Source organism: Carettochelys insculpta, chromosome 1, assembly GCF_033958435.1.
Source record: "Carettochelys insculpta isolate YL-2023 chromosome 1, ASM3395843v1, whole genome shotgun sequence".
Lineage (NCBI taxonomy): Eukaryota > Metazoa > Chordata > Testudines > Carettochelyidae > Carettochelys > Carettochelys insculpta.
Genome location: NC_134137.1, coordinates 325,383,098 through 325,398,199, shown reverse-complemented (window position 1 = coordinate 325,398,199; position 15,102 = coordinate 325,383,098). Strand labels below are relative to the sequence as shown.

Below are 15,102 nucleotides of genomic sequence, written 5' to 3'. Positions count from 1 at the left end.
CCAGATGGTCCTGTCCCCATCTCAGCCCTGCCAGGGTCCCCCTGTCCCAGCAGCCACCTCCCCTCTCCCTGTGAACCAAGGATGCCTTACCTCAAGGGCGACAGCCCTGATGGTCAACCTGCCCATCCCTACATGGTTCCCCACAGAGTTGTAGCTGTCTGGGGTGGCCAGCTTCCAAATGGCAATGGCCAGCCACCTCTCCAGGGTCAGGGTGAGCTGCATGTGGGTGTCCTAGAGTCGGAAAGCAGGACTAGCCAGCTGCAGAGCTCTGAGAATGTTTTCTTCTGTATGCAGCCACCATTCTGCAGCCACTGTATGTCATCCTACTCACCAGGACTAGTTGGTCCCACTTGTCAGAGCTGGTCAGGTAGCTCCAGAGGTGCTGGATGGCCCGTGGGGGACATGGCTAGGGCTGTCATGGGTGGGGGACCCGGGGCCAGGTATTGGCCACTGTGGGGGGTGGAGAGCGGCTGCAGCAATGGTGGCCAGCAGCCCTGCCAGGGTGGGCATGCAGGTCTGGGACTCCTGACAGTCCATGGCTCTAGGCTGTGGGCTTCAAGACCATGGATAGGCTCTGTTGTACTTTGTGTTCCAAGACGCACAATTACATTCAGCCATATTGAAATGCATGCCATTTGCTTATACCCAATCGATCCAGATTGCTCTGAATCAGTGAAATGTCCTCTTCATTTTTTACCACTCCCTCAACTTTTGTCATTTGGAAACTCTGCCATTGTAGATTTTATGTTTTCTTCCTGGGCATTGAACCACCTCTTGTGGAACTCCGCTGGATACACACTCACTTGAAGAGGAAACTCCATATACAGTTACATTTTGAAACCTATCATTTAGCCAGTCTTTAGTCTATTTAATGTATGCCAGGCTACTGTTGAATTGTTACAGGGTTTATTTTTGAAATATCATCCAGTACCAAATCAAATGCCTTACAGAAGTCTATTACACCAACACTATTACCTTTATCAAAGAAACTGCAATTTCATAAAAAAAACAAGGTCTGTATTCCATAAATTCATGTTTATTTGCATTAAATACATTATACTCCCTTTCATTCTTTACTGACTGAGTCCCATTACAGCCACTCCATTATCATGCCCTGAGTTAATGTCAGGCTGACAGTCCTATAATTACCTGAGAAGACCACTTATCCCATTTACTCTTTTAAAACTTGACACACCATTAATTTTCATCAAGAACTTCCCCAGTGCTCTCAAATTTATTGAAAATCAACAGTGAGCAACTCAGCCAGCTGTTTTAAAAATTTTGGATACACATTATCTGGAACTGTTCACTGAAAAATTTCTAATTTTAGTACATTTTGATTAACATCCTCCAGAGACACTAGAAGAATTGAAAGAGTTTGGTCATCATCATATGATGAGACTACATTGTCTGTTTTTCCCCAAATATGGAATGGAAAAATTTATTTAACACTTCTGTCTTTTCTACATTATTATTGATAATTCTATCATTTCCAACTACCAATGAAACAATACTATTGTCAGGATTTTTTGATTCAAAATACATTTTAAAACTCCTTACTGTCTTTAATTCTGTTGATTATAGATTTCTCCTTGGCTGTAGCTACACTAGCACCCCCATTTTGAAAGGGGGATGCTAATTAGCCACTTTGGCAGATGCTAATAAGGCACTGCCATGCATATGCAGCACCTCACTAGCATAATGGCAGCCACATGTGTTTCAAAAGCGTCACTTTCAAAATGCGCACCGCCAAAACCAAATGTGCAGAAGGGGCTTTCAAAGTTCAGAGATCCTTTCGAAAGGCCTCCGTCTACACCGGCGGCATGCGTTTTGAAAGCAACACTTCCAAAATGCATGCGGCCACCATTATGCTAATGAGGCACTGCATCTGCATAGCAGCAACTCATTAGCATCTGCCGAAGTGGTTCATTAGCATCCTCCTTTCAAAAGGGGGTTGCTCATGTAGCCACGGCCCTTGTGTCCTTAACCTTCCCTTATCATGTTTACAGTGCCTTTATTTCTCATTTATATTCATTACTATCATCTTTCCCATTCTTCCCTTTGTTATTTTTAAAATCATTTTGTAGTTACCTTCACTTCTCCTATGAACCAGGTGTTCTTTTAACCAGTACAATTTTTCCCTTGATTTGTGGGATTCTGGCTTTTGGGGCATCTAGTGGGGTCTTTCAAAATGATTTCCAATTATCATTCACATTTTTTTTCTTATTAGCTGCTTATCCTTGTGCCTGATTTGCAAAAACAAAGTCACCCAAAATAATAACAACCAAATGTCTTTTAGGAATAGCTTTTTATCGATAGTTAATTTAAACTGACAGAATACGAAATATGTTTTGCTGAACTGACAAAACTAATCACAGAAATATTTGTAATACATATTTATATTCATTTGGATATTTTGCTGTTGTATGAAATTCAACAAGCTGAAATAAAAAACAAGCAGAAGCACAAAAACATATAATCAAAGGGTTAAATCATCATGAGCAATCCTCATTGGGTGCTGTTTTCATTGACAGTTGCAGATACTCATTGGCTGCATAGATAGACACCCAGTCATCTGTAGGGTCTGCATCTTGGACATTCAGCACTAACACTGGTGTCTGCCATCTGAGGTAAAGGAGAACACCGTTAAGTATCAGAAGCACACTGTTTTAGTCACTGAGGCCAATCGCAAATGGGAAACGCAATCAATACCCCACGTTAAGCCAGTGTATCTCAGCTCACTGTATATCAGCACTTGTCGGGTTTTGATCCAGGTGTTTAATATATTTTGTGCTTAAAATACCTACTAGCTCTTTAGGTCTTGTGTAGCAAACAGCATTTTCTCATTGGCTATGGCAACACTACATTAACCTTTCAGAGGAGGAATGTAAATGAGGGAGATTGATAATGCAAATGAAGTTCTGATTTACAAATCTCACACCTCATTTGCATAATCTCTTGCAATCTGGTTTTAGGAAGAGACTTTTCCAAAAGCAAAAACAAGCCACATAGGCAGTGTTCCGTTGGGGGCAAAAAGATTTGAAAGTACCCTCGAAAATGTTTTTTTTTTCTAAAGGAACCCCATGTACACAGCTGTTTTTGCTTTCAGAAAAGTCTTTTCCTGAAATGAGATTGTATGAGATTATGCAAATGAGGCGTGAGATCTGTAAATCAGCACTTCATTTGCATTTTTGGTCTCCCTCATTTGCATTCCTCCTCCAAAAGGGGAATGTGGCGTAGCTGTAGCCAAAATATCTTAGAATTTTAAAAGAGCAGATGACAAATACACTTTTATGAGGGGGTTTCTGAACATTTGAGAATGTTAGAACTCATGAAAAATGAAGCACATCACTGATTTGGGCTAGATGTACAGGCAGATGATGTGCAAACACCCCCAGAGATCCTGTGCTAGTGTATCTCTGTCTTTGCCTATATCTGACCTACTAATATTCCATTCCATGCTCTCTTGAATAGATTGCAGATACTGAAAAAGAAAAAAAATCCCTTTCTGCACAGGGTCCACACATCAGTCAGCAAATAGCAATCAAGGTAAAGGTACTGCAGATCTTCAGTAAGTGATTAACGTCTACCATGCAGATGAAATGTTTATTTCGCTCTGCCGCTAAGCCCGTATATTTCAGGAATTGCCAGTCAAACTGCATGTCCTAGAATGATGCACATCCAGTAATAGCAGGCAGGTGCTAGCAGACAGAACAGGTCTGAATGCACACTGAACAAATGTAAGTGGAATTCTAAAATGGCTCAAATGCACCTATTATGTCTGTTAAGGTGGGTGCATATTTACTGCATACCTGTCTGTGCACCAGATGATTGGATGGAAAATCTAGTCCTATGCGACAGTTTTGTATAAATGAGAACAACAATGTGAAGCCACCATTCTCCCTACATTGGAACATTACCGTGCTATCTGAGCACTTGTGACCCAAGATGTTATTTGACTGTAATGTAGGTGTCCCAAGTTGCAAGGGCAATGTATAAAAACACTGACATTTAACTTTGCAAGGCCTCCACATATTTTCAAGTGTTTTATTAGACCTGGAATTAATCACAATTGACAGCAGTTTTTAGTGACTTTCTGAGGTCTTCTCAACATTTCTCAAATATTTCTCCCAGTCTCATTACAATCCCAAACTATTCATGAATCAATTTCAAAATCACACATTCATATCTAATTATAAGATACTCCTTTCCAACAATATCACAATTTACCATTGCTCTTGCAGAAATCTACTAGTTGGCAATCCAAAAGTAGAGACAAGAAAGCAATTTTTGTAGATTAAAATTAATGATATAACATAGCTTTACATATCTTTATCAATAGTTATATTAATTTGTTTCAAATTTATAGTGCAATTTAACTGTTAAAAGTCAGGCTTGCACAACACTGCAACTCTTATAATATAGTGTATGCTACAATATTTAAGAAAAATGTATTTATACAGTGAAGGACAATTTTTCAACTCAGTCCACACCTCATACAACAAAGGATAGGAATAAAATATTCACATAAAATTTGAAAATAATTAAAGTGTTGAAGCAAGAAAAAGAAATTTACATTTATACACAAGTTAGGTTTTCACTTGGTTCTCCATCTGTTAAATTAAGGCTTCCCGTGATCACAGATTCTTCCTGAGATGAGATGGTTTTTGTCTGCTTTTTGGCACAATATGGAATGTGGCCACAAAAATACATGTAAATCCATGGATTGGCACAACTATTCAAATTTCCCAGGAGCATGATAATGGTAAATGCTGCATCTGGAATGAAAGAATTGGAAAGATACCAGTGTATAAGACAATTCAGAAAGTACCAATAAAATTGATGCTGTGTGACGTAGCTGTGCTTATATCCATTTAACTTTTGAAGGACCAGTTAAGCATTTTGCAAGTGGAAAAAATTAAAATAACATTTGGAGATTTCAGTTTATTCAGTGGTTATAAAACATTATAATTCTGTAGTTATCAACAATACATAATACATTCTAGCTGCTATGCATAAGATTTATTTCAAAAGTTGATTTTTATACCACTTTTCTTACTCCATACAAATCTCAATGTTAAGGTAGTTGCTTGTTACCTTAATCTGTGTAAACAGTGTACAATCTCAGAAATGCTATAATCTAATATTTTATTTGTGGTTGTATTTGATCCTTAAACAACTGATCTTTAGAAATTAAATTGAGAGTTCTTAACAAGAGAACCAATATATTTTGAAAATATTATTATTGTATGAAGCATATTATTGTTTTATATTTTAGGTTTGTTTTTATTACAAACATGATTTAGTCATAGTTATCTGAAGATATTTCACTACTAATAATATATCAGCATTCAAGACACTTCAACAGTTATACAGTATTGCTTTTATAAATAGTAAACCAAATATTGTTATTAATTTGAACATGTAAAGTTAAAATTATATATTGCCTTTAATTTCCCTAATATGAAAAATGATATTTCCATATTCTCTAATGTAAATCTGTCTGTCTGTCTACTGACCTCTTGCTGGAGCAGATAAAACTTATAACCTTTTAACTGTGTCGTTTACCAATAATTAAATTCTAACCAATACTGGTTAAACTTCCCTGCAGAAAAAAGCCTCATTGAAAGCATATGTGTGTACACATGTACACGCATGCACACAAACTAACCCACAAGATGATTTTTGTTTATGCAATGTACTGAGTTACCAGCTATTGTACATCCATAGAGCATGCAAACTAGTCCTTCAAATTTAATCATACATAAAATGACTACACATAATTTAATCACAAAAATACGTATATACAAAGAGGAAATGTTGTAATATGATAGGCTGCTATAGTTATGGATAAGAAAAGGGAGTATCTTACCTTCAGTAACACCACTGGGGCACCATACAGACCATAACTGTACAATGAAGAAAGGTGCCCAACACAGGACATATGCAACAACAGTCACCACAGTCATTTTTACAGTCTTGATCATAGCCTTTGAAATACAGTTAATACTGCAGGCTTGGCATAAGTGGACTTGCTTCTCATTTATTACCTCAGATTCATTCCTTTTTTTCATGCGTATGTTGATTTGGATTATTTTACAGATCTTAACTTGGCATATGGTAAGGATAGCTGTGGGAATGAAGAAAATAGCTACAAAAATCCAAGTTACATATGCCTTTAAGCCCCAGGGCTGGATGAACTCACCCCAGCATTCAAAGATATCTGGAGATATTTCAGTCTTAGAAAAGATGAAGACTTGTGGAAGACTAAAAATCAGCGATGTACACCAGCTGGTGCAAATGGCAGCATTCCAAAGAGCCCTCTTCTTTTGGAAAGTGACCATGGAATAGCAGACTGCTTGATATCTGTCCACTGTCATGACCACAATCATGTAAGTAGAGGCAAACATGCCCAACAACTGCAAATATTTGATAGTTCTGCACAATGCATCTGGCCCTATGAAAACATCGGTGATGTCCCATATCAGTTGAGGTAGGACTTGAAAAAATGCTACCACTAAATCCGCTATGCTCAAGTGAAGCATGAATACATACATCCTTGATAACTTCTTTCTTCTCCTCCACAATACCAGTATCAGAATAAAATTGCCAAGAGATGCTGTCACAAATATTATTCCCAACACAGCAACCTCTACCTGAGCTAATTGCTCATCTCTTTCTGGTCTTCCAACTGGATCTGACTTATTTGTCAAGTTCAGGACAAGCTGAGGAAAAAAACTTTCAGTCTGATATGCATTAGCCTGTGCGGGAAATGAACAATTTTTCATAGTGCACAGAAGCTACTTACAGCAGCAGTTACAACAGCTTGATAGCTGAAGTACTGGCTAGCAAATGTGTCAGCACTATTTCAGATTTCAGTGTGTCTTGAAATAAATCCCCATGCATGAATGAACCTGAAGAAGCAGATCTGTATCTTGATAGACTTCTCTATCTTCCTGGAGTGAAAAAGGCTTTATACAGCCTTCAAATACAGCCTTATGTAACCCCATAATCATTTAGTAGGCTGTAGTTGTCTTAGCCAATAGGAAAACAACCAATATAATTGGCATAAATAGAAAAATAAAATGAGAACCACAGAGACTTGAAATAATCAACTCACTTATTTCAGTGTGGCCAAAATCATACTTACATATTTTTACTCATGAGAGCTTTCCCAAAGATAAATGTTATATGAACCAGAACTGTATTTCTCAGTTTAGTAACTAGGATTATAGTCATAAATATTTACATGTGGATGGAAAAGTTAGGTCCCTGAGTCTGGCTGCATGGTCATTCTAACCCTGTTGGACCCCTGAAGCAAAGACCCATATCCTATGAGCTGCAAACAAAAAGGGAGAGATTTTGTTCATTATTTTTTCTTTTTTCAGCTCTCAGTCTTTTTTCAGCTCTTTTCAGCTTTCAGATGTAGAAAAGTGACTAAAATGGTTCTAAAATAATCCTTCATTTCAAGAAAACTAGATTCTGTCTAAGCAAAAAGCAAAATGACACAGAGAATATTCAGTGGGAAATCCAGCTCCTGACAAGGCATGACTGATAGAGCAGTCTATATAGGATCAATTATAAACTCCAGTCTTATAATCTGTAAGGTTATTTAAATATTTTAAAGTAAACTGTCTAATATGTTTCTTTGTTCTACATGGAGTAAGTTATTTTGATGATTTCAGGAATCCTGCCTAGGTATAACCTATGAATTCTGGTTTATGTGGACAGAAGTGTGGGGAAGGGAGAGGAAAAGAGAAGGGGGTGGAGGCAATTGCCCAGGGCCTGGTCAATTTAAAAGGGGCTGGGGGTGGCTCAGCCACCATTATTGCCAGTAGCATAGCGCAGGGAGCCTAAGGCAGACTTCTTGTCCACCCTCACTCCAGGCTGCTCCTGGAAGCAGCTGACATATCCCTGTGTCCCCTGTAAGTGTCTTTTCTCTCCAATCGTTCCCCTCAGTTCTGAAAGACATCTGTGGATTTATAAGAAAACTTCACATGAATTGAAGCATATGTCTTGCCATGAGGTTACAACATGTTAGGGAAGTAAGGAGTGGGAGTCAAGAGTCCTTGTAGAGAAGTACATGACAACAAAACGTAGGCATGTCTGAGTCCACTTTCCCTAAAACCCAAAATTATTATGTGATAGACTCCACTACCTTTGCCTGATGCTGCAAGTTGTTCTACTGATGTAAAGTTTTACCTCACCCCATTATAATTTATTTCAGTACACTTTATTTCTATTACATTATGTGGTGTGTGTCAGGCACTGAAGTCTTTTAGCCAAGGCATCAGAGGAGTTAAGATGAATTAAGTAAACATGAGATATTAAAGTACACTAAATTTCTGTATGGATACGTCCAATAAGAAATAAAGTGTTTTGACTTCATTGTAGCTTCCTCCTATATATTTCTGAATGAAAATGTCCCGATAGGGGTTTTATGCACTTCAACTTATGTGAATTAACTTCACTCCCTTAGTTAACTGGCCTTAACTTTCCTGAGTGACCCCATGCAGACAACTTTCTCTCTATCTTATCTCTACCTCTGTCCAATTACTCATGTCAAGCCAGGCCTACACACTTAAGGGCCGTGTCTACACTAGCCCCAAACTTCGAAATGGCCACGCAAATGGCCATTTCGAAGTTTACTAATGAAGCGCTGAAATGCATGTTCAGTGCCTCATTAGCATGCGGGCGGCCGTGGCACTTTGAAATTGACGCGGCTCGTCGCCACGCAGCTCATCCCGACGGGGCTCCTTTTCGAAAGGACCCCACCTACTTCGAAGTCCCCTTATTCCTATCTGCTCACAGGAATAAGGGGACATCGAAGTAGGCGGGGTCCTTTCGAAAAGGAGCCCCGTCTGGACGAGCCGTGCAGCGGCGAGCCACGTCAATTTTGAAGTGCCACGGCCACCTGCATGCTAATGAAGCATTGAATATGTATTTCAGCACTTCACTAGTAAACTTCGAAATGGCCATTTGCGCGGCCATTTCGAAGTTTGGGGCTAGTGTAGACACAGCCCAAAAGACTGTGTCTACAACAACAAGGCTGTGTCTACACTAGCCCAAAAGTTCGAAATGGCCGCGCAAATGGCCATTTCGAAGTTTGCTAATGAAGCGCTGAAATACATAGTCAGCACCTCATTAGCATGCCAGCAGCTGCGGCACTTCAAAATTGCCGTGGCTCTCAGTCTTGCGGCGTGCCCAGACAGGGCTACTTTTCAAAAGGACCCCAGCAACTTCGAAGTCCCCTTAGTCCCATCTGCTCATAGGAATAAGGGGACTTCGAAGTTGCAGGGGTCCTTTCAAAAAGGAGCCACATCTGGACAAGCCACGCGGCGGCAAGCTGTGTCAATTTCGAAGTGCCGCGGCCGCCCGCATGCTAATGAGGTGCTGAATATTTATTTCAGCGCTTCATTAGTAAACTTCGAAATGGCCATTCAAATGGCCATTTCGAAGTTTTTGGCTAGTGTAGACATAGCCCTAGTGGTCTTCAGCTGAATGTTGATGGTCCCTCTGACAAAATGGTAGGGTTTAAGGACAATGCTGAAGGCTTCCTGCTCCTCTTAACTGTACTGCTCTCTTCATGATGGCTGTTTTCATCAGTGAAGAAATGGGAATGGACTTGATCAACTTGCATCAGCTCAGCACCTAGTAGGTCAACTGGAGCTGTGGGTGATGGACAGGTTGATGGGAATCGGGTAGCACAACATCTTGGACCATCTCCATTAATTGGCCGTCAGTGCTAATGCAAAGGTCACTTTACAGCCCACATCAGGTGGAGGCTCTATCCATGCTAATTCATCTTTGAGAGAGTAATTGAGCCACTGCCTAAAGAGGTTTCACTGAGCAGTTTCATTCCAGTGCATGTTCAAAGCCAGACACTGAATTCAGCTGCACACTGAGGAACAGACTAGTGATCTTGCCACAAAGAGCAGAGAGCAGCTTCTGCAGTACGTTCTCCATTAGGACAACCACAGATACTCATCAACGTTCTTATACAGTGTTCAAGGCGGGAGGGGGCTGCACACGTCCACAAGCTGGTTCAACCATTTCAGGGCCTCTTTCATAGCAGATCAATTACTTGAGATTGTTTCATGGGGTATTTATCTGGGCACAATATGAACAAAAGATAGCACTGACTAAGGAACACACAAAGCATGACACTGTCCCCATTGAATCAAGCAGGAGCCCATTGGGGCTTGTGGGGTGGGGATGAAAGAGTTGGGGCAACATAAGATGGTACCTATGCTTGTATCCAGGCCTGAAGGACCACATTCTTGTTATGTAATGTGACAAACTAAGGCCACTGTTCCTGCAAGATCTCGTCAATATACAAGAGGTGAGTTGGATTCTTACTGGGACACTTCCAGAGGGCACCTCCATGCTGTGAGGTAATGTCCCTACTTATCTTTGTGTGGGCTGCTGAAAGAGTCAACCTAGTGGTCAGAACAGGAGTCCAGACTAGTAGTCAGAGCAGAGCCAGAAGGCTGAAATGGAATCATGGTTATGAGACAAGCCAATAGGAAGAGACAGAAGCCATAACAGAATTGAAAGACCAAACTATAGTTGTGATCAGGAGACAAGGCAGGGGTCAGAACCAGGCACAAGTTTGTTTGGAGGAAGGTAGAGTCTGGATCTGGAGTGGGAAAAGGCATGGGCTGGAGCAAGTTCCAATGCAAGAAGCAGGTCGGGCACAGCTACAGGCATAAAACACATTAAATAGCTGCTGCTTAAATGATGAACTGCTGGTTTGTCTGTCCAGTTAGGGTGCATAGTGGCTTAGTAAGAGCCTATTGGGGTCAGCCAATGAGAAATTCTGGTTTATCTATACAATAGACTCTGAAACATAAGTAGATTTATGCCACCACAGGTATCAAGACAGTGAAACCCCACTCACTGACAAGGGAAAGATTTTTTTTTAATTGTTAAGTATTTGAGTGCATCCACATAGATAATTTTAGGATAATATCCTACTGTTTGCCTAGAGTTCAGGTAACCCATCAGTTATTTAAGGTTAAAACATATGTAACAATATATTATGCTGAATGAAAAGGCCTAGAATGCATTGTGACTGTTTCAATAATGGAAAAGGGAATACGTATTTCATTTTTTATAGTACTGTCTTCTACTAGACCCTTGGGGGGAATAAGAACTGATCTAATTTTATTAAAAAATCTTCCTAATGATAAAAATATGTTCTGGGATCTTAATCTAACTACAGTTAGTGAACACTGTGAGAATTCCTTCTGAGAACAGGATAATTACTAGCAGATGGATTCTTGTGTATGGGACATTGGAAAAAAGAACAAGGACTTGTCTAAATACAAAAGATGTATAGCTAAAGCACAACTCTACCAGAAAAGAGACAGTTATAGCAGCAGAAGTGCTTTAACTATTCAAGCATTAAGTGTAGTTTAATACCTTTCCTTTAAAGGAATAAGCTATAAGGCACATTTGTACTACTAGAACTGCATCTATGGCTACATCTATGCTATGAGATAAATTTGATTTTTAATACATTTGATTTTTTAACCTCATTCTTCTGAATTTGAATTTAAGTGTCCACAAACTTTCTTGAAATTCGACCCACCATTTTTCTGTGTAGAGTTTCTGCATCCACATTGCTCAATGAAAGTTTAACGGCATGAGCAGTGCATTGTGGGTACCTATCCCACAGTGCCTTAGCCCCAGTTACTTGTGGGTGTTTCATGTTAGAATCCCAGACCTCAAAGCACTGTCCCAGAATTCAGAGCACCCAGTAACAGAATTCAGCCCTCCCCCAAACGCAGCCCAGGTTCCCTGTGCCATGCATCCTCTGCGGATGTTGGTGTAGCAGCAGGCAGCTGTGCTGTCAGCTCTATCTATCCCATCCCAGTTCTGTCAGCTGCATGTCCTCTGCAGATGCTGGTGTAGCAGCAGACAGCTGTGCTATAAGCCCTGTCAACCCCCACCCAGTTCCATCAGCCACACATCTGAACCTTTATATTTGCAGGCTTGGGAACTGCAGAATTCAAATTATAATTCTAATTCAATCAAAAATTCACAGGCTTCCTGTGACCTTCTTCCTGCTCATCTGGACAGGGAACAGAAGAGAAGAAAGCAGCCATACATGGAGGGTCATCACATAGTTTTATAGGATAGTTACAGGACTCTTCTGGAGGCTAATAAATTTGAATTAAAGACATGGCACTTCCACACTAGCCTTTATTCGAAATTCGAAATTGATGCTATACTCATCCGGTAATATGGACATTTTGTTATCGGTATTAGGGCTCACTAATTCAAGCTAAAGGTATTTATAGTGAAGACACTTTAAATTCTATTTTATCTCTTAGTGTAGATGCAGCCTTTGTTAGAGGTTGTACTAATATAACTACTACAATCACAAATCATAAAAATCATATAAGTGAAATAGTTATGCCACTACAAAAAACTGTAGACAGGCCTAAGGAATAGTTCATCGCTCATACACCTAGAGCACTGGTAGGGAGTATGTATGCATGTAAAAGACCCTATGCTAGTAGCTAGGGCTAGGGTGTTTGCATTAAGTACAGGCAGGCATAACAGCCATGAATGGAGTCTACTCAAAAACAGGGACTTCCTCAGGATTTATGGGGACCTATGCAGTACTATTAAACGGGTGCCCCTATGATCGACAGTGGCCTGTTGTTGCGGGGGGCATGACAGTTTTCCAGAGATGTGATTTTATAATCTTTAGCAGCACACCAATAAAATATTTGTAATGTAAAATTTAAACTAAGGTTCTGTAGACTAACATGGTATAATCAGAAATGGACAGTATATGAAACGATTGAAAACAGAATAATTTAAGTTGAAAATGCAAAATTTTCTATAGAAAAACAGAAAAATCCCCCAGAAAATTTTGTTAAGTCCAAAAAAAGACTATTAATAAAAAAACTATTAATAGTTTTTGACAAACATTTTAACCAGTTTTAGAATAGATCCTACTCCTACCCAGCTGGCACACCATAACTCTTTGTGTTTGTTTAGAATTTGGGAAATATTATTTAAGTAAACATTATCACTCTACTTTTAAGTGTAATAAAGTGATATGTGCAATGCTACACAGAAAACCAGGTTTTGTTACTTCTGATCCTAATCCTAACCCTTAGTATCTCTCAGGCTACACAATGAATATCTTTGCCTGTAAGAGACTTGCCTGGGATTCTTTGCGGCCCAATGGATTAGGCACATTACCAAGAGTCAGAAGTACTAGATGCATCTGGTACTGGGCGATGACTGTGGCCATGTCACCTCTGATAATGTTTCTCCATCTGTTAAAAAAGGGATTGTGATGATTATTTGCTCAGTAAATTGCTGTGTAAGGATGGATAATGGGGTGTCCAGCTCAACCAAAACTTGTAGGGGGTAAGATGGCCAAGTAGACCAATTAACCACCCCAGGCTGCAGCTGGAGAAAGGCCAGGGAGCAGGGATTGATAAACAAGGTTCAGCTCAATAGGAATGGAAGGGAGATGTATGAAGCCTAGAAGCTGAGAACAGATAAAGGATGCAGGAAAGTAGTCTGCAGTCACTGCCTGGGATAAGGGAGGTGTGTTTGGGGATACAGCTGTTGCTAACCCACAGTCCCTCCCAAGAACGAGGGAGTTGGGGCTGATGAACTCAGAGAAGAGGGAATACCAATGAGAGAGGAAAGGCTCGGGGGTAAGAGAACAAGGTACAGGGTAGGGAAAAGCTTGGCTGCGATGAGAGTGCCTGTGACCTGGAACCTGAAGAAGAAGGCAGGTCTAGGTTCCCCTATCAGCTACTGAGGACCAGGCACAGAACACTGGACTACCTGAGATGACTTATGTCAGAAAGCTTTTCTCATCTCCTGGGTGGGGGAACCATAAAGTGACCACGGCAAAATCACAGAGGCAGCTGTGATACCTGGAGCAAGAGGGTTTTGATGCAAGAGGAGATAATGGTTGGAAAAATGGCCAGAGGAGGGTACAACAACTGAAAGCATCTAATCACCAGAGCAGCCAGAAGGAGGTGGACAGCAGACCTTGTGACAAAAGGCAACCTATTTTTGTTCATAAACTAGTATCTAGCCAACAGCTTAAGCACACATACAACTATGCTTTTAAAATCACATAAAAAATACTGTGAACCCAAAAAATTAAGTTCCTTCCTCATCCTGCTCACCTTCACTCAATCTGTCTCCTGAGAATAAAGCATAGGTAAATAAAGATCATTGGCTTTTGCAACATGATCTCTTTCTCAATAAACTGTGAAAGTACAACTTAAATGGGGCTACCATAAGATGGGTGCATGCCTGACTGGATAACTGTTCTCAGAGAACAGTTGTTAAAAGTTCATAATCATGTTGGAAGGGTGTAACAAGTCAGGTTCCACAGCGTCTGTTTTGAGACCAGTTCTGTTCAATATCTTCATCAACGATTTAGATATTGCCATAGAGAGTATGCTTTGCAGATGATACTGTAGTGAGTCAGTATGGCCTCCTGCAGACCCGGAGGCAGGGGAGGCTATGCAGAGGCCCTGGTGGGCGGGGCCGGAGTCAGGAGACCAGAGGCCCGCCCCTCAGAGGGCGGGGCCAAGGGCTAGAAGAGCCAAAGGCGGGACTCAGGACCCATTCGGGCCTGGGCCTCTGGGCAGGGAGGACGTGCCTGCACGAGCTCCTCGGAACCAAAGGGAGAGGGCCTGCGGACGCCCGGCCAGGCCGGAGGAGCAGGCCCCCAGAGGCTCCAAGCAATCCCGGGTCCATATGCCCCAAGGAGACTACCCGGACTTCCCAGACCTACTAGGACCTTCCCGCCGGCGGAGACCCCCCGCCTTGAAAGAGGCCCCGGGAGCGGGCTGCCCCAGAGTCCCGGCGGATCCTTACAGCACTCAGACCCAGGACCGCCCTGCGTCCCCTGTATTGCCGCCGCCTGACTACCCTAACGACATTGTTATGGACGACTGGCCGGAGCCCCCGAAGGTGGATGACCCGGAGGAGACCGACCTAGGGGGACCCCTCGACCAGATGGACTGGGACCTTCCGCCAGCAGAGGGTAAGGTAGGAAGTGGCCCAGGGAACGACGCTCACAAACCAATGGCAGTGTGTTGCGGTCTG

The 15,102-nt window shown here is 41.3% G+C and overlaps 1 protein-coding gene across 2 annotated transcripts; it reads right to left on the bottom strand.

Moving 5' to 3' along the window:
* Window positions 1–1,078: 1,078 nt before the first annotated feature.
* LOC142007435 (arg8-vasotocin receptor-like) lies at window positions 1,079–6,933 on the bottom strand. 2 transcript variants are annotated; one of them, XM_074984082.1, is made up of 3 exons: window positions 5,873–6,933; window positions 4,577–4,778; window positions 1,079–2,625 (listed from the first exon to the last, which is right to left on the bottom strand). In XM_074984082.1, exons 1-2 carry the CDS (start codon window positions 6,786–6,788, stop codon window positions 4,579–4,581), a joined length of 1,116 nt encoding a protein of 371 aa, XP_074840183.1. In that variant the 5' UTR covers window positions 6,789–6,933; the 3' UTR covers window positions 1,079–2,625; window positions 4,577–4,578. The 2 variants fall into 2 exon arrangements, with proteins under 2 accessions (XP_074840183.1, XP_074840182.1); XM_074984081.1 differs by lacking the exon at window positions 1,079–2,625 and having other exon boundaries at window positions 2,673–4,778.
* Window positions 6,934–15,102: the final 8,169 nt, after the last annotated feature.

Bases quoted from the DNA above. Each gene is read 5' to 3' on its own strand.
- LOC142007435 (XM_074984082.1), bottom strand. From the start codon at position 6,788: ATGAAAAATTGTTCATTTCCCGCACAGGCTAATGCATATCAGACTGAA. The intron at 4,779-5,872 runs GTAAGATACTCC...CTTTCATTCCAG, and splicing joins CCCCAGTGGTGTTACTGAAG to ATGCAGCATTTACCATTATC.